This window comes from Oryzias latipes, chromosome 12, assembly GCF_002234675.1.
Source record: "Oryzias latipes chromosome 12, ASM223467v1".
Taxonomy (NCBI): Eukaryota; Metazoa; Chordata; class Actinopteri; order Beloniformes; family Adrianichthyidae; genus Oryzias; species Oryzias latipes.
Window position 1 is genome coordinate 5842993 of NC_019870.2, and position 27214 is coordinate 5870206.

General features: G+C 40.4%; 1 protein-coding gene across 29 annotated transcripts in view; it reads left to right on the forward strand.

The window, feature by feature from the left end:
- Positions 1–463: 463 nt before the first annotated feature.
- The window catches only part of fnbp1 (formin binding protein 1), a 59612-nt gene continuing 32861 nt past the window's right edge, over positions 464–27214 (forward strand). For 5 of the 29 annotated variants that reach the window (XM_023960977.1, XM_023960980.1, XM_023960981.1 and 2 more), the window contains exons 1-4: positions 9824–10158; positions 18231–18346; positions 22732–22788; positions 24591–24738. In XM_023960977.1, coding sequence (XP_023816745.1) covers positions 10009–10158; positions 18231–18346; positions 22732–22788; positions 24591–24738 — 471 coding nt within the window. In that variant the 5' untranslated portion in view covers positions 9824–10008. Of the gene's footprint in view, positions 760–9820; positions 10159–17466; positions 17569–18230; positions 18347–22731; positions 22789–24590; positions 24739–27214 lie in introns of those variants that run through there. The other 24 variants (XM_023960967.1, XM_023960969.1, XM_023960965.1 and 21 more) reach the window with 17 other exon arrangements.

The following is a 27214-nucleotide window of genomic DNA, read 5'->3' on the forward strand; positions in this document are numbered from 1 at the left end:
AATTCCCTTCACATTGATAATATTATCAAACACTTTGTTGTTGTTGTGCCATACAGTTTTTCTTTATGATGATTATTATTATCATTAATTTTTCCTCTTTCCACTCTTTCAAGTGATTCCTGTGCGTACTTTTGGTTCTGGTCATTAACTTTAAAGTTTATGGTTGTTAACTTTTAAAAATTTTCGACTTTTTTGTTCAGAAATTCATTATATAAAATAGTAGTTTTAAAAAGTGGACCGTTAGCAGTTTATTATTGAATTATCTATATTTTATTTCATATTACAACATTTGCTTTTGTAAAATGACTACATCACTAAATATATATATACATTATGTATTAAATTGGGGGGGGGGGGGGTAGCCAGTAGTTTCTCAGGGTCCCCGCCCCCCATGGAGGCGCCACTGTCACGCGCACCAGCAGCTGTCACTGCACGCGGGTGCCCGCGCGCTGCATATAGCCAGACTCTTCTGTTTGAAGGTTACACTGCAGCTCCTAGCCATCTTGTTATAAGACATGATGGGGCGCTGAAAGAAAAAAAACCCAAAACATTTAAATAAAGAAATTGGTAAAGGTGGAGGAGCGGGTTTTGTTTAGTTTTCCCACCTCTTCCTGCCACACAGAGCCGGTGACGAGCACACATCAGAGAGAGAACAAAATCACGTCTTCCTCCGCCGCGTGAGCTCATAGCAGCTCGTGCAGAGGCAGCTGTGGATTAATTCGCCAGGCTGAAACCATGAGCTGGGGGACGGAGCTTTGGGTGAGTCCCACCGCGCTTGTACCGTTAACAAACAACACCTTTTTTTTTTAAAAAAAAAGCCTATAAATAGACTCCTCCGTATTGGTGCGCAGCGGCCTTATTTTTCTATCGTGTTTTGCGGTCAAACCGCCGCTCAAAAACGGCCGTGAAGCGTCCTAACGGGGGAAGCTAATTTGTAATGAAATCCGGCGGGGATCATTCTGCTTTTAGCTCTCTGCTCATTAGCGGTTGTTTGATTCAAACGCAGCTAACCAGTACCGTTCGGACACACACACCCCTTCTCGGTACCACAGAGGGGGACACAGGTTCGTGTTGGACCGGGTCTAGCTTAGTTATTAGCATGTGATAAACATGATATTACAAGCAGGTTAGAAAACGCTCATAGGGACTGTCATTACAGGAAGTGCACTCATTCACCCAACACTCAACTAGATTAGTTAATATTACATTCATTTTAGGATTATTTTACACAATATTTTGGAGTTAACTCATAATCCTTTTATCAATCAATGATGCTAAATATTTACAACCTTTACTGAGAATCATGTTTGGTCCACTATGTTAGAGAGCAGCAGCAGTACTGCAGAATTCTTCTGCTATGATTTCATTTTTCATCTGACTGACATCTGAGGAGCTTTGATCTCCACGCATCTCTCCAGCCTTCATTAATCTGACCAAAGCTCCTCTGTATCAGTCATTTTGTGCAGCACTCACCTGGACGTGAGCAGCAAGGTGACAAAAATAGATTTTTTTTTTACGACCTGATAATAAGCAGTTCTGGTGAGTGGAATTCCTTCTGTCTGGGATTTGTTGTGTTGTTCTGCTGCCTGAGGCGGTGACTTGTTGCTGGTCTGCATCAGGCAAACATGGAGCCAACGCTTGCACCTGAATGAGGGGCTCAGCTGCGTTTAGACCTTCTGGATTCTAGAAGAACAACGTCTGACCAGATCTGCTCAAGAATTTTGGGCTCGTCTGTTGCAACAGCTCTGATAATCACGCAAAGCAAACACAGCCCTGAGGTGCTTTACGTGCTGTCGAGTCTGGAACATGTTTGCAGGGATTCCTCAGCTTCCTCAGCTTTTCCCCTCCTTGCAATCTGAATCTAATCCAGACACTTTTTAACTGCCCTTTTCTGGCATTTGGAAAAACCCAATAATAATAATAATGGATTAGATTTATCTGCGCTTTTCCAGACGCTCAAAGCGCTTACATTGTGGCCATTATTCATTCACTCTTCATTCATACTTGGTGATGGTAAGCTATGGTTGTAGCCACAGCTGCCCTGGGGCAGACTGACAGAGTCGGGCTGCCATTTCGCGCCTACGGCCCCTCTGACCATCACCGGGATCATTCATACACATTCACACACCAGTGGAGCCACACTGGAGGCAAGGAGGGTGAAGTGTCTTGCCCAAGGACACAACAACATTTGGCTGGTGGGAGCGGGGAATCGAACCGCCAACCCTTCGATCATCGGACGACCCGCTCAACCACCTGAGCCACTGTCGCCCAATGAGCACAGTGATCATCAACAGGTGGCATTTGCAACTGAACATGCTCACAGCTTATTGTGTTTGAAACACAGCAAAATGTCTTGATCGTCGGGTGTATTCAGACCGGAACCAGAGTTTTTTTTCCTTTGATAATCCGGAACAAATTTTCCGTGTGAATACACCCAAGTGGAACCGCTCTCTGACCCATCTTTGGAGGTGGTCTCGGTTTGTTTCCAATCGGACTGAGCTACAGTTCGCTCTGAGAGTCCTCAGTGTGAATACAATCCGTTCCCGGAGCGGAACAACTGGACCAAAACAGCCACCGTAGCCGATGTAAACAGAGTAGGAATGTAGCAGCAAATGAGCCACAGACGAATACAGAGCAACGATTGTGGTGTTATCAAATAGAGTTGAAATGTTTATTTGTTAGAAAGTTCATTTTAACACAGCTGAGAACCCTTCCTACATGCTTTTCTGTCTGGGTCTAAGTCCTCGTTTCCACGGCAACCACTCTTGCCAATCATGAGTGAGTTTGTTGGAAGTCCACACCCTTACTACATGAAATTGGGAGAATCTGTCAATCAAACGTTTTGAGCGCTTGACGTGAGACTACCTCCTTTTATTGAGTCATCTGATTGGCCAATTTATAACTTGAATAACAGGCAGTACAGAAAAAATATCATTAAAGAACATGGGAAAAAGGTAACAGAGCAAGAATAGTTGTTGTTCTGACAAATGTAATGGCTGAGTAATAGCTGTTTATTTCTCAATAGAAATCTATGGGCACTTCCTGTTTGGACTGCAGGGGGGGCGGAGGTACTAGTTCTTATACTCCGTCAGTGGGGGCAAAGAAACCTCAAGTGTTACCCCTGTTCTAGAAATAAAATATTGTAAAAGAAGAGATGCTCCATCACGCATGGGGATGCATGCCCCACACCATTCTTCTCATCTACTTGTGACAGGCGGTAAACAGGAAGGAAAAAATGACAGATCAGGGGAGTTAAGTCAAAGCAGAACAGAGTTTCTCAACATCTAACCAACAACACATCGGTGGTGCAAACTGGTCCTGGTGTCAGGTTTGGTCTCTCAGCTTTTTTTCAGAAGTCAGTAAAACAGATCAGTTTCCGCTTGATTACAGAAAAAAAACCTCAGATTGACATATTTGAACTGAGCGGGCAATAATACCAACCGTTGCTACGTTACAGTTGCAGTGTTTACACCCAGACAACAAGCATGGCAAAGAAATAAACATGGCTTGATGACATGTTTTTTTTTGTGTGTGTGCTCGGTGATTCCCCACATGTTAAACCAAAGAAAGCTAACTCCAGAAGCTTTTAGTGCAACACCACAGAGACTGTCTAAAAAGGTTTGATTTGGTCATGTTTCTGTTCTTGTATTATCAGTGACAGAAGTGTTAAAAATGGGCTGCACGGTGGCGCAGTGGTTAGCGCTCTTGCCTCACAGCAAGAAGGCCCCGGTTCAAGTCCCGGCTGGGGGGACATGATAAACTACATCAACGGGGGACCTTTCTGTGTGGAGTTTGCATGTTCTCCCCGTGCATGCGTGGGTTTTCTCCGGGATCTCCGGCTTCCTCCCACTGTCCAAAAACATGCTACATAGGTTAATTGGCAACTCTAAAATGTCCATAGGTGTGAGTGTGAGTGTGAGAGTGAATGGATGTGTGATTGAAGACATTCTACCCTGCGACAGACTGGCGACCAGTCCAGGGTATCCCTTGCCTACGCCCAAGTGGCCGGGATAGGCTCCGGCAACCCCGTGACCCCGAAAGGGAATAAACGGTCAAGAAGATGAAGAAGTGTTAAAAAAACATTTCTGCATAAAGATTATTTGGCAGTTGATTAAATATAGATAGGCGTTATGTCAGTGTAGTCACTCCATCGGTGAAAATTAACACCTGTCAAAGAAGGTGTTTTTTGTACAGACCAAACATTTAGAAATGTGTTAAATTGTTGTAGATGAACTGCAGAAACCCTGAAACAGTTGAATTTACAAGCCACGAAGGAAGTGGATTGTGGTGAAACATACTATGACCGTTTTTGTTCTTTTAAAGGGCACTTTTATCTTATCATGCAGTATTATTAAAAAGAAAACGCCACCATGGCTTTGGATCAGTTCTATCTACAATCCCTGAAAAGAGCTAGAATGAGGAGACAGCAGTAAGCTCCACACGTCACCTCAAGCATCAAGATGCCAGTCTGTCTGTCTAACAGAGATTCTTACATATATATATACATTAGTGTTGACTTTAAAAACTACTACCAGGAGTTTGCTCCACTGCTTTGTCTGTAGATGGAAGCTGATACTACTCTCTGCTGTGGTGACACCACCACCAAAAGTCTCACTTCTCTTGTGTGGTTCCTTTGGAAACTGAATGAAGGTCATAAATGTCCAGTTCTACTAAATCTGTAAGATGTAAGTTCACATCCCTGTTGCACACATCTTATTGATGAAGCATCATGGAGAGGGTTGAAACGCTAGCCAAAGACCAGCTAAAGGTGAGTGGAACCGGGCAGCAGGACTCCATTGATAATCAGGGGATAAAACGGGTTCAGAGTGAATGTTTCTTTTCATGTTTGTCCAAAAGCTGTTTTATGGTAGACATTCCTTTTGTTTGCATCTTGGTTCCTCCCGTCCCACTCCCACTTCAGAAAGTTTCTGCTGTTATTTGGATTTGAGATGAGCCTGGTGTTAGACGCAGATTTCCTCTTCATTTTCTCCCACCGTTTATTATGATGAACCAGTCTCCCCCCCACAGGGTTCAGCTTCATCCCCCACGGCCGTTCACTTGACATGCAGGACACTTCCATGTCTGAAATCTGAGCTACTTTGTTTCTGCCTGTCTGTGTGCCCAAGTCAGTGGGGGGTCAGAGACTGAACCCTTTTGGCAGGCTAAAACAGAGCCTTCCATTAAATTTGTCAGAATCACCACACACCTGCTGACTCAGAGATACTCCCCCAGGCCCGTGTTTTCTGCTCCTGCACCTTCAAAGCCCTAAAATAGTGAATGATCTGCATTCAAATGCAAACTTTAGAACCATTGTATGTTTAGCTCACGGTAGAACACATTGTTGTTTGGATTGTCAGAGTGTTGGATCATCATATAACTTAAATGTGACTCAGTCCTTCCCGTCAAAGTCGGTTGCAGTCTTGAATCATTCAGAGCCTTTGCTGTATTTGGAGGCAGCCCCCTAATCTTCGTTTGACTCAGGAAATTGTTCTAGCGTCGGCCCTAAGTCTCTGGAGTGTTTGCACAATGTTACCTTAGCTCTGTCTCCCTCTGCGCTCTAATTGCTGCATTGTTGCAGAACATGCTGTCGGTGTGATCAGGTCTGCAGGAAATGACGGCGTTTGCACAGAAGATAAGTTTATGACTGTTAATGAGGGACCACATCTGTCCTCATTGCAACTTTCAACAAGACATCTTCTCATTATTGGCCTTTAGATATTAAATACTTTGATCATTATTGTTATATATTATGTTATTGCCAATATGTCTATTTTATTTGGAGAAAAATAGGTTGGTATTGAGGACAGAACATTTGTTAAATATGGCCTCAGCCAAATTAAAACAAGAGCTTGAAGGCTAAAGATGAAAGCATGAACTTGATGGTTTTGTTGTACCTTTTGTGATGAGAGAAAATAAAGCAAGAAAATGGTTTTCTAATCTATAATAAGCCAAACTACATTTTTTATCTTTTTAAATTTAATTTTTTAAAGGTCACTTCTTATATCTATACTACACAGGTACAAGTCCCTTTGATAAAAATTGGATGCAATTACACTAGTAAGGTAAAGTTAACAATCCAACATTTCACAAAGCAACAGAAAAACATCATAAGAAGACAACTAAACACAATAAACCTGTCATTAGTCTTTTTATCGTTATTTAGCTGATTAATGGTCAGGAATTCCTCTTTTTCATTGAGGCATGACTATCAAAGTGACAGTGGGATTAATAAAGTATAAATGAATTGAATTGAAAAACGTTCTTGAATTTTCCACAAAGTTGAAGAACACAGCGAAGTACAAGACTACGAGAGAAAGGCTGCACCATTAAACAGAAGTCTGTAAGCTATTTTAAAGCAAGTCTTCTCTAAAATATCTTTTATTTTTTAAATATGCACTTTAATTCTGTGAAATGTTAAGAAAATGGCAGAAATGAAAACTAAGAAACTAAGGGGTGATAAAAAAAACAGTTTCTAACAGTAATATTTTCATTCAAACTGATATTCATTTCATATCAGATGATGTTTACTTTCCATTGCCTCTCTTAAGGTCGACTTAAGTCAGTCACATTCTGCCTCTTAAAGCTCAATAACCTTGCCGTCCTATGTTACAACTCAATGTGAGCTGTGAAAACGGAGCCTACAGTTGTGATACTTCAAACTATATTAAACATGACAGATCTCAGGATATGTGAGATGAATAATGTGTGTGCCGTGCCAAGCTGCCTTTAAACAGGTTCATCTTTACCCATCATACCCAGACAAGATGCCTCTAGGGGGTAAGATGTATCATCCAGAAAACTCTGAAACTGTTGCAACCAGAAATGGAAGATCACCTCAATATTTCAGTGAAACCCGGTGAAGATAGTGACTACAGGTGGTCTGTTCTTTAAAGTGTTTGCTGGTGAACCTGCTGACTTTTAAAGGACAGGTTCATTAATCTGACCATGGTTATGTCTGTCTCAAGTTATTCAGACTATTTGGTTCTTTGTTTGTCAGTAAAAACATTACATTCGTTAGACAGATTTGAGCCTTTCTGTGTGTTGAAAGAGAAATTTGGATGGAGTTGAAGTTTCACTTTGAGCTCCTTTGACTCCTGTTATTTGAAGCCAAGCTGCTGCACTGAGACGCCTTGCATGACACCGACGGAAAAAGCCCTTTCCTTGATCTATTTGTAAGCAGAAACTGTAAATGAGGCAGAGGGACGGTTTCAGTGCAGAACACACACCATCATCCAACCCTCTCATTTACCTCCATAAAACTCATAATTATAAACTAGTGCAACTTGTTTGTGTGTTATTTGTTTCTAAATTCCATAACCTCCAATGCATCTAACTGGCTAAAAGCATTTGAAATCTATATTTATAGAGGAACATGATGTTTGTATGTTCTGTAGAGGAACAGGTTTTGAGGAAACGTTTGATGGCAGAATCTGCCTCAACAAGAAAATCGCCTAAAAACACACTATAGTCAGAATTAGCAGTGTAGGCTTGAAGCTCAGCAGGGGTGTGATTTGCTCACTGTAGACAGCATTAACTCCACATTTTAGCCTCCTTTATGTTCCCTGCTGTGTCTGTTAAAAGGTGATTACTGATGGTTCTCTTCATCACAACCAAAGATGCCCTTTTAGCTTCCAAACAAACGCTTGTGGGGTTTTCTGACAGAAGACTTGAAGGTGCCTCATGGTAGATAGGAGACAGTTGGTCTGCAGGCCCTGAAATTTAGAGTTTTGGCACCACCAGTAAACTGTTTGATATATTTTTTCCTCATCCATCGTGCAAGAGCTGATTGGTTAAATGTTTAAATTAGGGAAGTAGGGAAGAAATCTAATAGATGTCTTCTTCAATCTCATCTTCCTCAATCAACTTCAAAAGCAAATTTTTGCTGCGCCGTTGTTTCAAGTTTGCTTCATTGCTCAAGCAATGCAATGTAAAGTGCAGTGTAAGGACTATAGGGAATTTACAGGGGTGTTGCTATTATGCTTCTTGTTAAAAAGGTGTATGAACCTGGCTTTTGAACATCATAACTTTCTTCTCTAGATGAAATAAAGGCAGAATCCGAATTCTTCCCTGCCCCCTAAGGCTTCTCCCTATCCCTACATTTAGCCCTCTAAACGGACAGGTATTGAAAAATAGTGTCTTCTAATTCAGACGTCACTCCCACTCAATGACGTCATCAAAAGTCACCGGTCATCCACGTTAGTGAGTAGCTGCCAGCGCTCGGAAAATGTATAACAAAATCAGTTTTATATCTTTAAGAAGTGCTTTTTTTCAGAACAAAAGGTCATTACCTACATTTACATGTAAACTTCTGTGCTTTAGAGGATACCCATGTAAAGAAATGCGTTTCTCTTTCACAACACAGTTTGACGCGGATTACCCTTGTCAGGGTTGCCCATTCAAAAAACTATTTCGGATACCCCTAATCCCTCCATATGCCCTTACAATTGGAGGGTTAGGGAGAAGCTGGAGGGGTAGGGGAAGAATTCGGATTTAGGCAAAAGCTCCGGTTTTGTAGCAGTGGGTCCTATAAGCCCTCTTGACCCATCCCTCTTCAGAACAGATTGAAAAAGAGGATTTATAATCTACAGTCAACTTTTGTTAAAGAATCTTATTGAAGAAACATTTTTTAACTGAGGGGAAATACTCATTATTCCACAATATGTTGGGTTAAAGACACATTTAACCCAACACCTTACTGCAATTTATAAATGTTATAATTAAAGTCAGCTTAAGCTATTTTCCCATGTAGCTTAACAAGGGTTAACCCGAATGGTGCTGCAAGTTTTTGGGTTGTCTGGGACCGTAGAGGGTCGTAAAGAGGAGCTGCCTGTTAAATGCGCATTTTAAGGGGAGCGCAGGTGTCAGGGCTCGTCAAAAATAGGGAATTCAATTGTTCTGGTGTGTGTGGTACGTGTATAGTGAAGTATTCGTAAGGCTAATATAAGTGGCACATACTTATGACATACAGGCGTCGCTGTCTTACGCCACATTCTAGTCATTACTAAAGCATTGGTCTCAACAACCCTTATGGCTAGACACGATCTGTCTGCAGGCAAAAAAATGGGAAAACCTGTCAGGGGCGCGCAAGGAACCTGCACTTATAACGTGAACCACACTCATTGGCTCCTTTCGCAGTGCGCAGAATTTGGGGGGTTAAAAATAATTGTACAACACGCCTGCGTCTCATCTACTTCCCCCTTACTTACCTTTGCGTGTCGTCTAAGTATTCACTACGATCTGGTGCCTGCAGCACACCTGGAGAAAAAATGTGTGTTAACATTTTGGCTCTACAAGCTCACTAAGCAGTCTACAACCTTGATATTTCATGTGAGCCACCTGCCTGAACTGTACAAGTTTGCCCATTTTTCGTCTGCAGACAGCCAGTATCCACCTGTGAGGGCAGTTGTTACTAAGGCGCTACAGAATCAATACCTTACTTGGTTTACCCTGCCAAGTCATTTGACGTTATCAACTTATGATTCCAACCAAATATATAAATACACAGAGCTTAAAGTTTTCTAATATTTGTAACGTGATTGTTTTTCTTTATTTTAGTCTTTTTCTTGAGTTCAAAGTTTCTTTTGTTCCAGATAATGCATTATATAAGAATTTAATGGCCTGTTATTTCAGAAAAGAACAAAAACAGCTCAGTGGGAACAATGGCTGTTGTGTGTTTGCTAGCTTGCTAGGATTAGCGCACAGAGCAGGCTAATGGGTGTTAAAGGTGCACACGGGGGAGCTTCAGTAATCAGATTAATAACAGCCTCATTTAATCATGTTCTGTACTCGCTACGCCATTTCGGTTCCTTCTGTCGTAGTACTTGAGGCTTCTCACGAAACGCTTATGTTTTCTGATTTATTCTTTATTTTCCTTTAACTGCACTTTAGTTTAGACATAATTTGCTCGATCAACAGTTTCTTGCGTTGTTGTCCTGGTGACCTGGATTAGGTTTGTTCAGGGTTTTATTTTGTTTTTCCCTTCTTTTTAATTCCTTCAGAACTGCGGTAATGCTTAGAAGAAAAAGCGATTTTTTTGTTTTCCGGGATAACTCTCTTTCTGTGAAAAGTGATAAGGAAGCGCGAAAAGAAGAGGAGCAGTCGCCGACCCCGTTTGAAGAGTACGTGTATGGACTGTTGCAGATAAAGACAACCAGTGCTGTAAGTGAGCAGAGGCAGAAAGTATTCATCGATTTAGTCCAACTCTTTTATACTAAAAATATTTACCAAATCATTATGATTGGAGTTCAGTATTACAGTATTTGTGGCAGAAATCACAGCGAAAGGGCAGTAAAACAAAGTAAAAAAAACTAAAAAATAACTTCTAAAGAGCTAAATTTTATAGAAAAGTAGAACATTTTGTTTCTTTTTGATTTCTTTTGAATGTGCTGACTAGGGTTGTGCCGATGGACACATCGTCCATCGTGATGGGTGACTGACATCCCGATGGAGAGACCACCATCAAGATGCCATGTCATCGTCCATCCCGATGGTTGACAGCAAACAGCAAACATCGTCAACGGCCAATTTAAGGGACATCGCCCAACCCTAGTGCTGACAGTTTTTTTCAAGTCCCAGTGAATTACTGGTCAAAGGTTGTAATTTCCTTTGACCTATTTGCAGGAGCGTTTTATCTAAGAAATCTTTCACTTGAGATAAAAATAAACAAAATAAAGAGCAATAAAAAATAAAACTTTTATCATATTCACATCTCAAACTGCTTTCCAAAAACCGACATAGGAAAATAAACCTTATAACCTATACATGTTAAAAAAAAAGGACAAATATAAATAAATAAGCTGCAGTAAGCATTTTTAGCATTACTAAAAAGCTACCAGGAACAATGTAGAAAGTTTACACAGGGAATGTGATACGTGCTCCACAAAAAAATATCAACACGTACGCCTGCTCTCTTACAGCTCAGACGGCCCCTTTTGTTATTTCTATAAATGTCTTCTCGGCATGCAACAGGAGTTTTGGCTCTTGAGGTCAAACACGGCTCTCAACAGCTGTTCTCGTTTTTTGACATACATCTACTGTCGTTGATAGAAGTTTCCTTCGTGCACATTTCTGTGTTCATAACTGCTGGGTTCTTTTGAAGAGGAAGAAGAATCCAGATTTGATTAAAAAACAGGATGAAATTGAAATAAAAGCATGGAGAGATAATTTGCTTAAATGATCGTTTGTTGTTGTGCAGTGAGTTATGAAACGTTTCTTAGCCTTTAATAACTGAATTCAGCAAATGCAGCTGTTCTGTGGTGCAGCACATGATTTTTTATTCCTGTGACTCCTCCGACACTGGGGGTTCCACGCGGCTAAAGAGCCATTGTTCCACCCCACTTTCTTGGACAAAGCCTGGAGTGTGTTTGAGAGGGGGTTTGGCATCTCCACCAAATATTTGTTCTTGCCGCAGGACGCCCACAGGGCTGCAGGACAGCACTTGGCTGCAGGGATCAACTCATGAATGACAGTCGATCCCAGTGGCTCTGCTCAAGCATCAAACTATTTGTATCTTTGATTGATCGGATGCTAAAATTCTATTGTTTTACATATCTGTTGATGCTTTGAGTGTGATGTGAAACCCACAAACCTGTTTTTTCTTGGTCGCCACATTGGATCACTAATCTTCCATTGTCCTCCCACCATTTGAACATCTGTCTCTTTTACTGTGCCCCCCCCTCACTCTCTTTCTTCTAGATACAGCATACTTCCTGACAGTGGTGGGGTTTTGTCTAAACCACCATTCACTGACAAAGTGAAAGGACGACCCTAAGTTTGGAAACTCGATTTTAGTTTGAAACAAAGAATCCTGCTGTTGCATTCTTCATCAGCATCTTTATTCTATCTTTTTCTAGGAAATAATATTTTGTGATAAATAAAAGAAACAGTAACATTAGCATTTAGTTAGTTATTTACAAAGATAGTTGGATGTATTTGTACTTTTGTTCTATTTTTTGCTTTATGCAATTGTAGATTTGTTCGAAATATATATAAAAAACATTTCCCCCCTCATGAGCTTATCTCTATCTGTGATCACCATAGCAATAAAGAGACCTTTTTAAAATGGAAATTCCCCCCCCCCCCCCCCCCCCCCAAAATGTTCCAGTCAGAACAGATCTTTCACTGTTGTTGAATTCTAGGTATCTTCTTTAGCTTTGCATTATGTTAGTAAATCATTTTTAAAATTCAAATATAAAAAGCAAATTTCAAATCATAGTTGTTTTGTTCATATATTTAGAAAATGTATTTATTAAAATCAAATGTCTTAAATTGTTTAAAGTGCTTTTTTTAACCCCTAAAGCAATAACAAAAATCCAACGTATTTTGTTTGTTTGCTTCTGTCATCCACACCCTGCAGGATTTTCTTTTTAGTTTCATGCTGAATGACCTGCATAAAACTACAGTATTTGTGTGTGGTACAGTTCTGCCTACACTTCTAGTTTTTCTTTTTGGAATTGCGACAAAAGCAACCAGAATGTGTGTCATTGGTCTCTGTGTACAGGATGCAATTGAGGGATTTGGTCTGAAGTGGTTGCTAAATATGTGCATTAGTTCAGATTAACTGCTAGTCTCAAGCATAAACCTGTTCTGTAATCCTCAGCCTTACTTAAGAGGGGTTTTGCAGACCAGAAGGTTGATCGTCACACAGGAATGTGTTTGTTTTCTTGCCGCTTGTAGGCAACGACATATATTTAGCAACATTTGACTGTCTTCTTTGTTCTCTGCTTTGAACCAGTTTCCCAAATAATATGAAATAGGTGGGTGCATTGCTGTATTTATTTTACTTTAATGAAGTACAATAATAGTACAAGCATTGCAATGAGTGGGAGTGTTGTCTGAAATAACAAGTACAGTGGGCCTGGTTCATATCCTGAAGGGATCCCAGGAACAGGGTCAGGTGTCAGACGCCCCAGACCAAACCTGGGAGTGAGTCAAGGACAGTACAAGGAGTTCAAAGGCTTTGAGAGGAGGATGTTGGTGGAGCCTGTGTCCTAGTTTGATCACAAGACTCACAACTTTTTAAGCTAGCTGAACAAAGCAGGCGGAACATTGGGATTTATAGGCTCAAGCCAAAGAAAATAATAGTCATTTTAGACAGCCATAGTGCTATATATCTAAAAGAAAATGTAGAAATGCATGCCAGTATCTGTAGAATATGTATATTAGTATCACTGTCAGTCAGTATATACCAGGGGTGTCAAACTCAATTTGGTTCAGGGGCCACATTCAGCCCGTCTGATCTCAAGTGGGCCGGACTAGTAACGTAAAAGCAAAATAACAGCTTTGTTTTAGTTTTTTTACTCAATTTGAAAAAATGCCTCAACCAACATAGTATCCTAATCACTTGGGGCCAATGGATCTCGAATAAAATTAATTTCAATTTAAAAAAAGTTGGTCTATTTAATTTTATACATACTGAATATTTTACATCTGACACTGAAGCAATCCAGAAACTTTTCTTTATGGTAAGTCTATTAGTGGTGTTGAATGTTATATTCTTTGAGCACTGCAACCTGTTGATGACATACCAAGCATGCAGGTCTTGCATTCAGCTCTGTGAACAAATTAAACTCTGTGCATTTTTCCTGGAAAGCTTCTTTTTGACAACATTTTGGTCATTAGGGTGTCACTACTGGTCATCCTTAAAGCAAAATAGCAGTGGTAAGGGTCATAGGGAACCGAAGTGCATCTTACCAAGACACAGAGCTGTTAGGTTTCGCTTTTGGCACATGCAGAGATATGCTTTTTCACCTGTTTTGCCTTTCCTTTGCTCACCCTAGTGGCGGAATTGCGCATTTCGGTTATTTCTTTAAAAAATCATAACTCGCCATAGGAATGGACTAGAAACTTGCTTTCTTTTTTAAACATCCTTATGATTTTTACTCTTCATGTGTGGGCCAGACTTAACCACTTGGCGGGCCGCATGTTTGACACCCCTGGTATATACATTTCTGTCAATAGGCTGTAAAGATCCGCTGTAGTTCTACTTTGACCATACAGCCACGATGATTGTAAATGCGGTAGACTTCTGCCATTGACTTTGTATTAGAACTGGCCCCAGTGAGTGTGACGTCACCAGACAAAATTGTTTACTTTCGGCTCCAACCAAATTAAGTGATTTCTTTTTTTTTTTATATATACAAATTAAGTAATTTCAGTTACTATTTTTTCATGATACGGACGTATCATGCATGAAACTAGCAGGAGTAGCAATGTTATGGGGCGGCCGTGGTGCAGCGGTAGGGTGGTCGGCCCATGATCGTAAGATTGCAGGTTTGATTCCCGCCTTGCACGCCCATGAGTCGATGTGTCCTTGGGCAAGACACTGAACCCCACCTTGCCTCTGGTGGAAGGCTGGCGCCAGTGTTCGGCAGCGGAGCCACATACCAGTGTGTGAATGTGTGTGTGAATGTGTGTGTGACTGGGTGAATGGGTCTGTGACTGGAAAGCGCTTTGGGCTTTGTAGGTAGAAAAGCGCTATATAAGTATATGCCATTTACCATTCCGACTATTATAATGACTGAGTAATGGCTGTTTATTGTCTATGGCAGGGGTGGGCAATTCCAGGCCTCGAGGGCCGGTGTGTCTGCATGATTTCCAGATAGTCTTGCCCTACTCATGGCTGATTACCTGGTTCAGGTGTGTCCAGCCAATAATCTTGCCCTACTCATGGCTGATTACCTGGTTCAGGTGTGTCCAGCCAATTAGAACATGCCAGAGCAGGGTATGCTGGAAAACATGCAGGAATGCGGCCCTCAGTGCCCACCTCTGGTCTATGGTATTTTGGCTACTAAAAGTTTATCTGCGTCACCTACATTTACTTGTCGTTCTTGGAAAAATATATATACACAACCCGTTTACAGCAGTTAACGAGAACCAAAACCTGGACCTTATTTGATTCTATTGATTACCATTAACAGCACCTTTTGTAATTTTTAAAGTGAACTCTGAGCCTTGAGTGGATTAAATTCAGTTGAATTGAACTGAACTTCCCTCTTATGTTCAGTGATCCATGAATATCTGATTATTTTTGATAAATGAACAAACAGGTTTACTTACTAATATATGGTATTGGGCAAGTATTTAAACGTAGTCTTACATCAGATATGGTTTGAAAATGTCTCATTATGTTTACCATTTCTCCTTGTACCTTGAGTTTGTTCAGAACTGCAAAAATAGTTCTGAAGTGGATAGTTTTAGACACATTTTCTATCCTTTATGACATAAAAACCTTTCAGCTATCTCAAAAGATAATAAATAGTTCTAGTCTCTGCAGCTCCATGCTCCAAGTTCTACTCCAATCATTACTAGATCTACTGTAAAAGCATTCCCAGTGGTCTTTTAATTATAATTATGGTGTTCTTGGACAAAATAAGAAAACCTGTGTTGTTTTCTAGGGCATAGATTCTGCAGAGCGGCAGTAGTTCATTAAAAATTTGTCCACACCAATGGGACTGTTGGTAAGCCTGCCCCTACTTCCCATAATCCATTTGTTTACACCCTCTCCTGCTAGCATACAGCCCCTGACCCCCCTAACCTAACATTGCCGATGCTACAAAAATGGCGAGCAATATTGGAGCTATGAAGCCGTACAGATGTCAGTTTGAACGACGATAAAAAAGACGTACATGGATCTATTTGTCTTCAGTGAATGCATCAGAATGAGGAAGAGCAGGGAGCTTGTGGCTGGCTGTATTAGCTTCTACATCACATCTACAAGCTTTCTCACAGAAATGCAATATCAGGCTAAATTATCAGAAAAATGCCACAAAAACATCTAGAGCACAATTTTCACTAGAGTAAGTCTTTAAGTTCATTCTATATGAATAAAATCTAGAAGAAGACAAAATGTGGAGCAAACATGCTATCACTGTCTGACTCACTTGGAAACAGAAATTGCTCATTAACCACATCAAACACTAGGAAATTCGGTTTTAATTAAATTTGGCCGAGCCCATCTTCTTTATTTAGTTACGCTCATGGATTTTTGTCAGCGAATCTGCACTTTGTGGTCATAAAAGAATGGCTTTGCTTTACCTTCCGGAATGGCATTAGGCTGATATGATAGGAAAGCAAAGGTCGGACTCCCCTCTTTCAGTTCTGTTCCATGATTGCTTTCTCCATGGAGCTCATAATTTATTAAGATGCTGTTTGTGTTTCAGTTTGGAAGTTGCTTTATTAATGGCTTTTCCATTTTCTCATAAAGGCATCATTGTGACTCAGCATGAACCCATTGTTTGGTATTTTTTGTTCAGTTGATTACATCTTTACACCAACAAGAACCCAGTAGCCCCCGTCTTTTTGTAATCCCATCTCAAATAATCCCGCCTCTTTAGTCATTTCTATTCCTTTCAAGCCCCCTCCCTTTGTTTGTCTGCCCTCCCTCCCTGTCCTCCTCTCCCATCCCACTTTATTTCACCTTACGCCTGATGGAGCATTAAGCCTGACTGCTGTGGGCAAGCGTGACCTCATATTTAGAGAACGCCGTTCAGCGAGCAGCATCTCTCCCCCCTCCCTTCCTTCCTTTTTGGATCTTGCTTTTTCCATAAATTCGGGAATTTCTCGCTTCCTTTTGTTTGGAAGTGGGAGTGAGGTCAGCTGACATTGTTTCCACACCAAGCTCATGCTGATCCTCACTTGCTACACTTCGGGTTCACTTTGGATACTTCAAGGTCTGGTGGATAAACGCTCCTGATTTGAGCAACGCTTTTTCGCTGCGACCGTTTGGAAGTTGAATGGATCTTTTCCAGATTTGGATGTCTCAAAGGGAATTCGTTCTTCACTGAGGAACAGTGGATAAGATGCTGCCCCTGCACAAGAGGGTAATCTGAGAAATGTGTGCAAAGGAGGAGAGGAAAGCTTGACGTTCTGGATGTAGCTGTAGCTGTAGCTGTGGTGACGTGTGCTGCTTTTTGCCTCAAGCTTGCAATGAAGTGAATGATGTCTGACGGCATATTAGACTGGAAATATGCATGCTGTTCGTCACGAAATCGAGGTGGGAGGAAGGACAACAGTAGATGTGGGTGAAAGAAAAGTGATGGTGGTGGGGCAGCAATGAGTGATGAAGCGGAGGACATGCCTCATTATTTCAGTGGAACGTCTAATTGTTTGCCTTTTATCTCGTCATTCGCCTGTTGATTGGCTTCTTGATGAGCAGTTTCTCATTGAAGTTGACTTACAATGAGGACTGGAAAGTCCCCACCGTGTTGTTTGCCCCGTTTATGTGAACCAAGAGTCATTTTAGAGCAGATTTTGGCACGCTTTACCACTTGTTTTTCCCATAAACTGTCCAGCCCTGACAATTCAGAGGCAAACTATTGTTTTAGAATCACTCAAATGTCGATAGCTTGAGTTGCTGCAGACTTTTGTTGGCTCTTTTAGCCTACTTGCAGCCACAACCACTTCCTGTGTCTCACAGGAGTAGGATGCTTGATATAGGACCTGCATCGCACAGCCTGCTTTGCTCAGAGTCAAACATTTTGTGCTCACAGCTCCTTGTGTCAATTTGGACTGCATGAGAAGCCAGACATGGTAGAAGAGAGGATGGGCCTTTGTTGGAGCTACACTAAGGTTGTCTTTTTAATCCCTTTTTTTTTAACCTTTTGAGGGTTAGATTTGCTGCGCTGCCATGTGCAAAGAAATCTGAACACCGTAGCCGCTTATGGTAAATGATGGACTAGACGAACTTCTCTCCTTTTTGTGACCTCAGCCAAGTCCAGGCTCACTACTTCCCCACATTCATGAGTGAATTATGAATAATGAGTTCAGCCTGAACAGCTGCATTTGATTATCTGTGCAGAAGGCTAATGCCTGCTTTGCAGTGAGCTTACAATTTTTCTGTGTAACACACCGCTCCGTGAAATTATAACTAGAAGCTAAAGGGTAAAATGGTAAATGGCGTATACTTATATAGCGCTTAAAAGCCTGACAAAGTTGTATTTTGACAGTTTTACTTCAAGTGATGTACAGGTGGAATTTGGCTGATCAATAACAACATAACTGATAATCAGGTTATATATATATTTATTATTAATATTAAAAAAGATCTCAATAGCTAAGTAAAAGAAACATGAGTCACCTTGTTATAAGAACAACTTCCACATATGGAGATTTTAACTATGTCCTACTACGCTGTATTTTGTCCTTTCCTCTTCATTTTGTCTGTTTTGGAAACGGTAAAAGATCGCTGGTCCTCCAATGACATAACAACTGTGTCCTCTTCTTCTCTGCAGGATCAATTTGACAACTTGGAGAAGCATACGCAGTGGGGGATCGAATATGTGGATAAGTACACCAAATTTGTCAAGGAGCGATCAGAGATTGAAATCAGCTATGCAAAACAAATTAGGTGAGTGCCGACATGTGAGCCGTCTGTAGATTTGCAGCCTGAATGTTTTTCCTTCCATTCCTTTTTACCAGATCATTGTGCGGCTCACCCTGATCCCTGACCTCTCTATGGACGGGGATCCTCCAAATAGAAGCTTGACATGGGAGGCAGCACATGAGTATTTGAGACACACAAATAATTATATGAGTTTGATTTTGCATCAGACGGTTTGGAATTCTACCAGAAGCGGATCAGTGATAGTTTAGTCTACTTACACAATAAATGTGACATCTAATCAGTGAACAGTGAACTGAGGTCAACAACTAGCAACAGTGGAGATCATCCAGCTTTCAATGTTTTTATCTCCAGTGCTGCAAACATGTCATTAACCTTAATGGCTAGAAAAACAAATCAATTATTCAAATCTTTTTCAGCTTCTTTATAAAGCTTGTTGTGTAAAAGCTGCACACACAATGTCAGGGGAACTACTGTTTGATTTTGTTTCTTTGTGCCTTTTTTCCGTTGCACACTCCTCATTTCCTGTCAGTTTAAAACGACTTAAGAAAGGGTAACTAACACTATGGACAACTTTGGGTTTGAGGTTTCCGCGATGGCTGCAGGGTTGGTAACAGATTAGCTTGTAAATGAAGTTTTATTTTAAGTAGAAATAACCAACAGAAAATCCAAACACAGAAAATCACGAATCATCAAATAAACTATTGATTCAACCAGGTTTTATGCAATCAAGTTAAAAGCTTAGTGTGCTGGATAAAGGAGAGGAGAGTCAAGAATTTATTTAGGAAAAAAAGGAATTTGTTTCAAAATGAATTTCAGTAAGAGAAGAACTTCCCAACGTTGTGGTTTTATTTTAATGCAAAGAAAAGTGTTTGCTGCAAAAGAAAAAGTTTTACTTTGGAGCAAAATTTTAAAATTGCATATAAATCTGCAATCCTAATTGGAATAGCGAGCAATCAAAACAAAAAGACGTATACAGCTAAACATAGATGTATCAAAATTGAGATGACTAGTCATGATTTGATTAGCAAATAAAAAAATTAAAGTAAAAGAGATCTATATCCTTATAAATACATCCACATACACATGGAAATGATACCATTATAATTACTCTTAATCATGCATAGACATAAATCGGTTTCTGCATACACTACACTACACATTTTAAAACTTCACATTTAAAGGCTCTAATGTCTAGTGTAGTAAAAGAAGTGTGGGAAAGCAAACGTATACGTTCACTCTCCTATTATGCCTATGTTGTTGACTAATAGATTGAAAAAAAGTCCAAGAAATTTGGAAAGAGGTCTCCTCTGCTCTTATCTGTGCATTTTAGTGATTGATGTGAAGTGACTTTGTGGTCCTTTCTTCCATTTAGTCAGCTTTTTTCACCTCGGCAAGGTTAACGGTGGTGGTTAGTGGACAGCCTTTTAAAATTTGAAACCAGTTGCCAAATGGTGCAAAAAAAGTGTTCTTTGTTTGAGTTGCATTGATGCCATTGAGGAGATTTTTTTTCCAGCATGAACGTAGGTGTTGAGACGAGCAGCATGAGGAATCTTTGCTCTTCTACCTTTTTGTTTCCTCCTTTTACTCTTCAGTCTGTTTGCTGCTGGCCTCAGCTTTAAGCAAAGGAAGTCAGGTTTGTGGTGGTGGTGCTGGTGGTAGGAGGGGGGTGGAGCATGTGTTTCCATAGAGACAGCAAGGTATCCGCTGAATCAACTCAAGGTCTGACCCAGATTTTTTTTTTATATCCCTCTGACTGCAAGTGTTAGCTCCGCCTCCTTGCCCGACCTCCCCACAGACTGTTGTGATACAGATGCTGATTTTTAAAAGCCGTGATGGGAACACAGGCAGCCTGTACCATCGCTGAAGCTCAGCCCGCACAGCAGGGGATATACCCCCCTAAATCTGCCATCTTCCCCATGCAAAGAGGATGCCCAATATGGTTAATTCCTTAAGCATTAACCTCCTACCCCATACTTCAAAGTGAGCAAAAACCATCCTAGAATTTATTTTAAAAAATCCACTAGCAGGTCTTCTGAGGACCAAATCTCCCCTCTGTTGGAGAACTGGGTCAGCTTGACATACTAGGACTGTGCAATGTGCAATGCCTGCTCTAATCACACAAACTTTCAGCCTGTCACACAGCTGGATTGTAGAAAGACTGTGCTTTTTTATCCTGTTTTATCAACAGTATTATATCTGAACAGATCGTTTGTTGTCCAAAGACCATTTAAACAGTAAAACAGCCCAAAATGAAGCAAAACATCCACAAGCTGAAGCCTCTGGGTTCCACTTAACTAAACCTCAGGACTAGTCATCCGTTTTAATCAATTTAGCTCATTAGATCTAGGTAAATGTATTGGCCACATCACACCAGAAATACACAAAGCTCTTAGCTTTAAGACCAATGGAATTGTCTCCGATCTGTCTGTGATTTGTCTGTTGTCAGGCAGATTTGTCCAGCTAGTTTGGACAATGTTATTTTAAAGAAGAAAATGGATTTATCTAAAAGGAATGTTGGTTAAATGACAAACATTACACGCAGTCCTTCACAATCTGTATATCTCACTGAACTTTTAATTTTAAATACTAAAAGGACCAATTATTGGCTTCATCATTCAACAGTATGGCTGTTTTGGGAAAACAATAAATTATTGCATTGTAGATTGAACCTTTTAGAAAGGAAAGCCATAAAAATAAGAAAACACTGTCAGCAGTCGGGTCATCCAGAACTGAACATGGATCAGCAGCTGAGTGAGTTTGTTGAGTTTTTAGCTGCAGAAACCAATTTAACTTACCAATATCAGAGGTTTTACCTCTTTCTGTCCCTATGCCATCCACACTCTGGAAGTAATCCATGAATAATCCTCTTCTCTGCATTGGTGTAAACAAGCACAATGCTTCAGTCTAGTCTATGCCGGGCATTAATGTTGCCTCCTCCCCCAGTGCCAGTCTGCCATAATCCACAATAAAACGGGAATAAAATCCTACTAACAAAAGACACTAGGTGAGGTAGAAAAAAGTGGTTCATGTTTTTCAAATTTTACCTACTATGTGCAAACATTTTGAACATTTAATCATCTTGACAACAACTTCTATCTGGCACCATGGACGCAGCCAAAAAACAAAACAAAACCTTAACCAGGACTAGCATGCAAAAGCACAATCTGGTAGATGTCATGTAGCTGCGAGGGAATACACGGGTGAATGGGAACCGTGCTATAATTAGAGATAGTGTGTGAAGTATGAGATACAGGGACAGATCTGCCTAGCAACAGTCTAAACAGTGCAGAGGAGTTGAAGAGTGGGGGCTGATCACACAAAGACCCTGATAATCTCCTAGATTTACTTTTCCACTGTCTTTCTAACATGTGCATTGAGTATTTATGAAGGAAAAAAGCATGCTTTTTGATAAAAATATGCATCTGTGTGTCAAACTCTTTGAACTCTGATGCTAAAAACCAATGCATTACATTACAGATGATTGTAGTTGGCTGGATTGATGTGGAATAATACCAAATATTTGAAATCTTTTATAGCTTTTTTTTATATTATTCAACTTATTTAGAATTTCTATGTCAGTTCTTTGTGTTATTTCATGCACTCTTTAAACCTCAGTCACAACTGCCATTACGGCTAGATATGAGTTATCCGAGGGTAAAAATAAAAAAAGACCTGCACGAAATAGCAGTACACCTACCACACACGCAACAATCCTATGTTGCAATTTCATGACATCCCTTAAGGAGTCTGTACCAGCCTTAAGCAACTGGAAACACACTCATGCTTCCCTCAAGATACAGTCGCTCCTCCTCCACGGGTCCAGGCAACCCAAAAACTCGCACCACCCGAACGGGTCAACCTCCTGAACAAATGCTCTGGACCAAGGCTTGATAAGAGCATAGGGTTGAATGTCTTATTCAGTTTTAAAGATGTGTCTTCCATCTTTATGTTCTGTTGCTAGCTGAAGTGAGGCACATTTAACAGCTTAATCCACTGCTAGCCATTCATAGCAGCTGGCACAGTAACACATTTCCTGTGTCAGCACACACACTGTTTATGTCACATTCTGCTTTGTTTCTGCATCACCGTCCACTAACCTACAGCAACGGTCAAGACAAGGACAAAGGCTGCTCTTAGAAAATGTGCTTGTTTCTGCTGCTTGCTCGGCATTCGTCCTGCTGCGGCAATGATTAACGAGACAAAGAGAGGGACGGGGATGCAGTTGCAGGAGCTGAAAGCAATCTGCAGGATTGCACGGTGGACCGGATCCTTTGGCTGGTCCACAGCAGCAGAGTCAGGGAAACGTTTTGGGAATGGACTGCAGACTAGCTTCTTTTTGAGAATACAGTGAGACGTGTCTGACAAGTCTGAACTCTATGTTCTTACAGGAATCTTTCAAAAAAATATCAGCCCAAGAAGAACTCAAAAGAAGAAGAGGAGAGCAAGTAAGTTATCTGCAGTTTTCTCCAATTCCTATCTATAACTTTTCAGAATACTTTCAATAAAGTTTGCACAAATAAAAAAATGGACCCTGCTGCACATCTTTAAAGACAACTAAAAATCTATTTAGACAATTGTCAAAAAAGAAAATGAAAACAACACCTGCTTTTGCACCTACAGTGGGGCAAAAACATATTTAGTCAGCCACCAATTGTGCAAGTTCTGCCACTAAAAAACCAGACAATGTTATTTTCTGGATTTTTTTCTCATTTCTTCTCTCATAGTTGAGGGATACCTATGATAAAAATTACAGGCCACTCTCAGCTTTTGAAGTAGGAGAACTTGCACAATTAGGGGCTGACTAAAGACTTTTTTTGCCCCACTTAGAAAAAACAGACCCTTTGGAGGTGTTTGAATGATTCGCACCTGGATAAATGTTCAAAAGCACATTTCTAACAAGAGAACTGCCAGTTAAAACCAACCGCATAATGAGAAACAACCAAGTTAGTGAGAAAATATTATGGGATAATGTGGAAAGATTATTGGAAGACTGAAATTAGATACACGTGAGACTTAAATAGGCCAGAATCAGGACATTTCCAACAAAAGAAAATGATGATATTGGTGACCTGATTGGTGAATCACAAATCTAGATAACTTCTTCTCTTCTATATTTGTTTGAGTTTGTTTCCTGAAGCCCAATATTTCACCAGACGTAATGACTTCTGATATTTTGGAGATTTAGTTTTGTGTGGATTTCCAACTGACCTTCTCACCTGGTAATAACCTTATTTAGCCAAATATTGATGTGGGTTTTATTTTAGCATTTATGTAGTTATTTATTATTCAAAGCATGCTTATAGTTTCTTAATGTTTGAGCTCAAGTAAATGTAGTTTATCTTTGTGTAGTTGTTGGTTCTAGTACAAATCTGAAGCAATGGTTTGTGTGTTTTTTTTGTTAGATTAGATTAAATTTACTCATTTTGTTTCATGTTCATGTAAAGTAGGAGGAGACAAAATGATATTTGGTTTTGGATGAAAGTTCTTCATCCAAAGAATTTGGAGACCAAACTTCCTGTAGATGTTCGAAAGTATTTTTCGTTTTTTTTTTACACACAATCTTCTGCAGCACTTCCGGTCTGACACAGGTTGGTTTTTCTACTAGACCATGCTGCAGCAGGTGCAGTGACAGAAGTTCATCATGAAAAAAGTGACTTTTTCATCCTCAAGGTGAAGAGGTGTTGGTGATCTTTCTTCCCCAGACTAAACTAGTTTCTGTCCAGAACAGCTTCTCAGAGACACAAAAGGATATGGTGTCAAAATGTGGCCAATATATAGCAGGAATTTTAAGAAAAGGTTTTATCACTTACTAGTCACAGATTTCAGTGGCCCTATACGGTTATTTTACAGCCATATTAGGGTGTCCATTAAAATAAAGCTTTGTTTCACGACAAAGTTCTTAAACTAAAGCTTTTTGGGGATTTCTGTTGGAAAATAATGACCGTCTGACACAATCTTTCACCTCCTTTAAGGAAACTAATAAAAAAGGTTTTTCCGAAGTCCACACTGATTAAAGATGTGGAAGATGAAATTAAAGAACAAAGTTCTAAATGAAACTTTTTATTTTCTGACAACTCTATAAATGTGTCTTTATATTTTTATACCTTATGAAATACTCCACAGAATTTGTTTTAGAAAATAACTCAATAGAAAGACTCATTTGTGTGATGGTAAAGCCACACCACTGTTGGACTCAAGAGGTCTGTCCTCCATGTTTTTGTGACTCTGCTGCTTTTCGTCCCTTCAGGTACACGTTCTGTCGAGCCTTTCTAACATCACTAAATGAACTCAACGACTATGCGGGTCAACACGAGGTCATAGCAGAGAACCTAACTTCTCAGATCATCACCGATTTGACGCGCTACCTGCAGGAGCTCAAGGCTGAGAGAAAATCCGTGAGTTGATTTTTCTTTTGATTTGGTTTGCCTGCTTGTCTTTTCTCCTCACCAGATGTTTCAAAGAATGTATTTTTCTATCACTGCCAGTCAACATAGAAGCATCTTTGCTAAAGCGTTGATGACAGGTGGAAGCCTCAATCAGTTGGAAAAAGTGCTTTCTGAAGAGTGTCGTTCGATGTTTTTGTCTGCGAAAGGAACTAAAATGGAAAACAAAGTACTGCTCAGAGGCACTCTGACCTGCTCTGTTTTAGAGCACACATTGGTGTACAAAGCCAGTGAAATGTGGGATGCTCCATTCACTCCGGCCACTTTAATTGAAGGCCAGCTTTTAGCCACAGCAGGATGGGGGATTTCCGGCCCCTTCAAAGGGGGGCTCCTCCAACCGTGTCACTGAGTGGCCGCTGAGCTTTAAGCTGACCTTTTAGCGTGTTCACATTTGTGTTGCAGAGGGTCCTTGAGCAGATCTTTGCTGCTCACAAGCTGCAGGATGTCGCTTTGACACTTTCATAATCTTTCTGCTCCTGTATCCTCTTTTGTTCTGCATTTCCCTTCTTATCTCAGCTGCCTACCTTTTTTTATACTGATCTTCTGTTAAAAACACCCTTACTGGCATTTCCGCACATTGGAACAGAAATAAATGATGTCAGGTTGAAAAGGCAGCGGAGAATGGAAAGTTAAGTCCCAGTTGCTGAGAAAAACCTCAATCGAAAGTGTCTCCTCGTCCACACTTGAGCAGGAAAAGTGGTTGTGACTCCAGCTTCACTCTTTCAATTCCCTTTTTTTCCTCATGTCCGTTCCCGTTCTATAATCAAGTTAGAGGTTTTACACCTTTTTTTTAAATGGTATTAATTAGTCACCTTGTAAGGAAAGGCAGTGCAGGTAAACAGACATATTGGGGCGGAGCCAAAAACTTCCCTTTGGGGTTACAATCAAATCAAAAAGGCAGGTAAAATCCTCACTACAAACCCAAAAGCAGAACTAAGACCCACATAGTTTCTTATGGTTTATAACTGTTACCATTTACCTGTGTCCCATAGGTTAACATTGTTTTTAGAGCTAATTACCCTGGTTAACGATGCAATATAAATATATTTCTCCAATTTTATTTACCGTTACTCAAAAAAAGCACTCCAAAACATAGCATTTGTTTTGCTATGCACTGTTTGAAGCTCAATAGTATGATGTGTAATGTTGAAGATTGGTCTGGGTTAATATGGGATGAAGAGCCTAAGTCTTAGTGGACCATGTGCTCATAAGATGTTCGATCAGCAGAATGCTGTCCTCCTAGGAGCTCACAGGTCCTCAAATGAAGGCCCAGCCTTTACTTCCCGTTTCACAGCGACTCACTCTTAGACGTTTCGTAACCATCATCCTCAGAACAGAAAACCTTTTTACGTGTTAGAAATTGGGTTGGTTACATTTAATAAGTTACATCAAATACACAGCATGCAAGGCAAAAAGTAGCAACTTGACTAAATGTTTTGTGTTCTTTTATAAGGAACACTGATGATGTGGATCAGGTTCAGGGAAAGTTCGACTGTGTTGAAGTCAAAACATGCTGGTTGACTACTAGTGAGTTTTGTTAGTGAGACTTCAGCTCCCAAGAGATCCATCCTAGACACGCCCAGGACAGGTCAGAGCTTAAGAGCCATCGTTTTCAGCCCTCAGTGTGGGACACTGGTCACTCACGTCACAAAAGCCGCACGTACACCGTCGCCGTAATATCATCTTGTGTCTGTAGGATGTTGGGACGGCTCTCAATTGAAATGGAAATCACCAAAATCATGTCAAACTGAGTATAAAACAGCCAAGTAATGTTACAACTGTATGACAGACGTGCAACTTTAGAGATATATGGAAATCCTGCATAACTTTAACACACACTAAAAGTTGGATTTAATGCCTCATGCAGAGAAAGTGTAACCTAGATTTGTAGTTATGGAGTCAAGAATTGTATAAGATTTTAAGTAATCAGCTTTTACACATTTCAAACTGAAATGACTTTGAATTAAGGTATTCATGAGTTTGAACAAGATAGTTTTGGGGTTTTTTTGGTCACGTGATGGTTAAATCCTCTGGGTTCTTGCAGCATTAGCAGTTTCCCTTTCATGCTGAGGCCACTTAGACTTCTGGTCAGTGATCTGACGCATTTCTGCTTACAAATGTTGCTGTGATTACCTCATGCTATGTTCACACGCATTTACCATGTGATATTCACACTAGACTGTCCAACCTACGTACGTCACCCTTACCCCTGGAAGTTATACTAGTTTTGGCTACGATATGTCACCCGCAGCATGTCCACTGAAAAAATGTGAACATTTTCTCTCTATGGGATCCTTGAGTGGTTTGGTGCGGGCAACCTTCATGCCACATATAGGTTTGTCTATTTTTGCCCGCAGCCTGTATCCACCTGTAAGGGCAATTGTGACTAAGGCTTTAATGCGTTTAAGGACGATACCATGCATCTGTT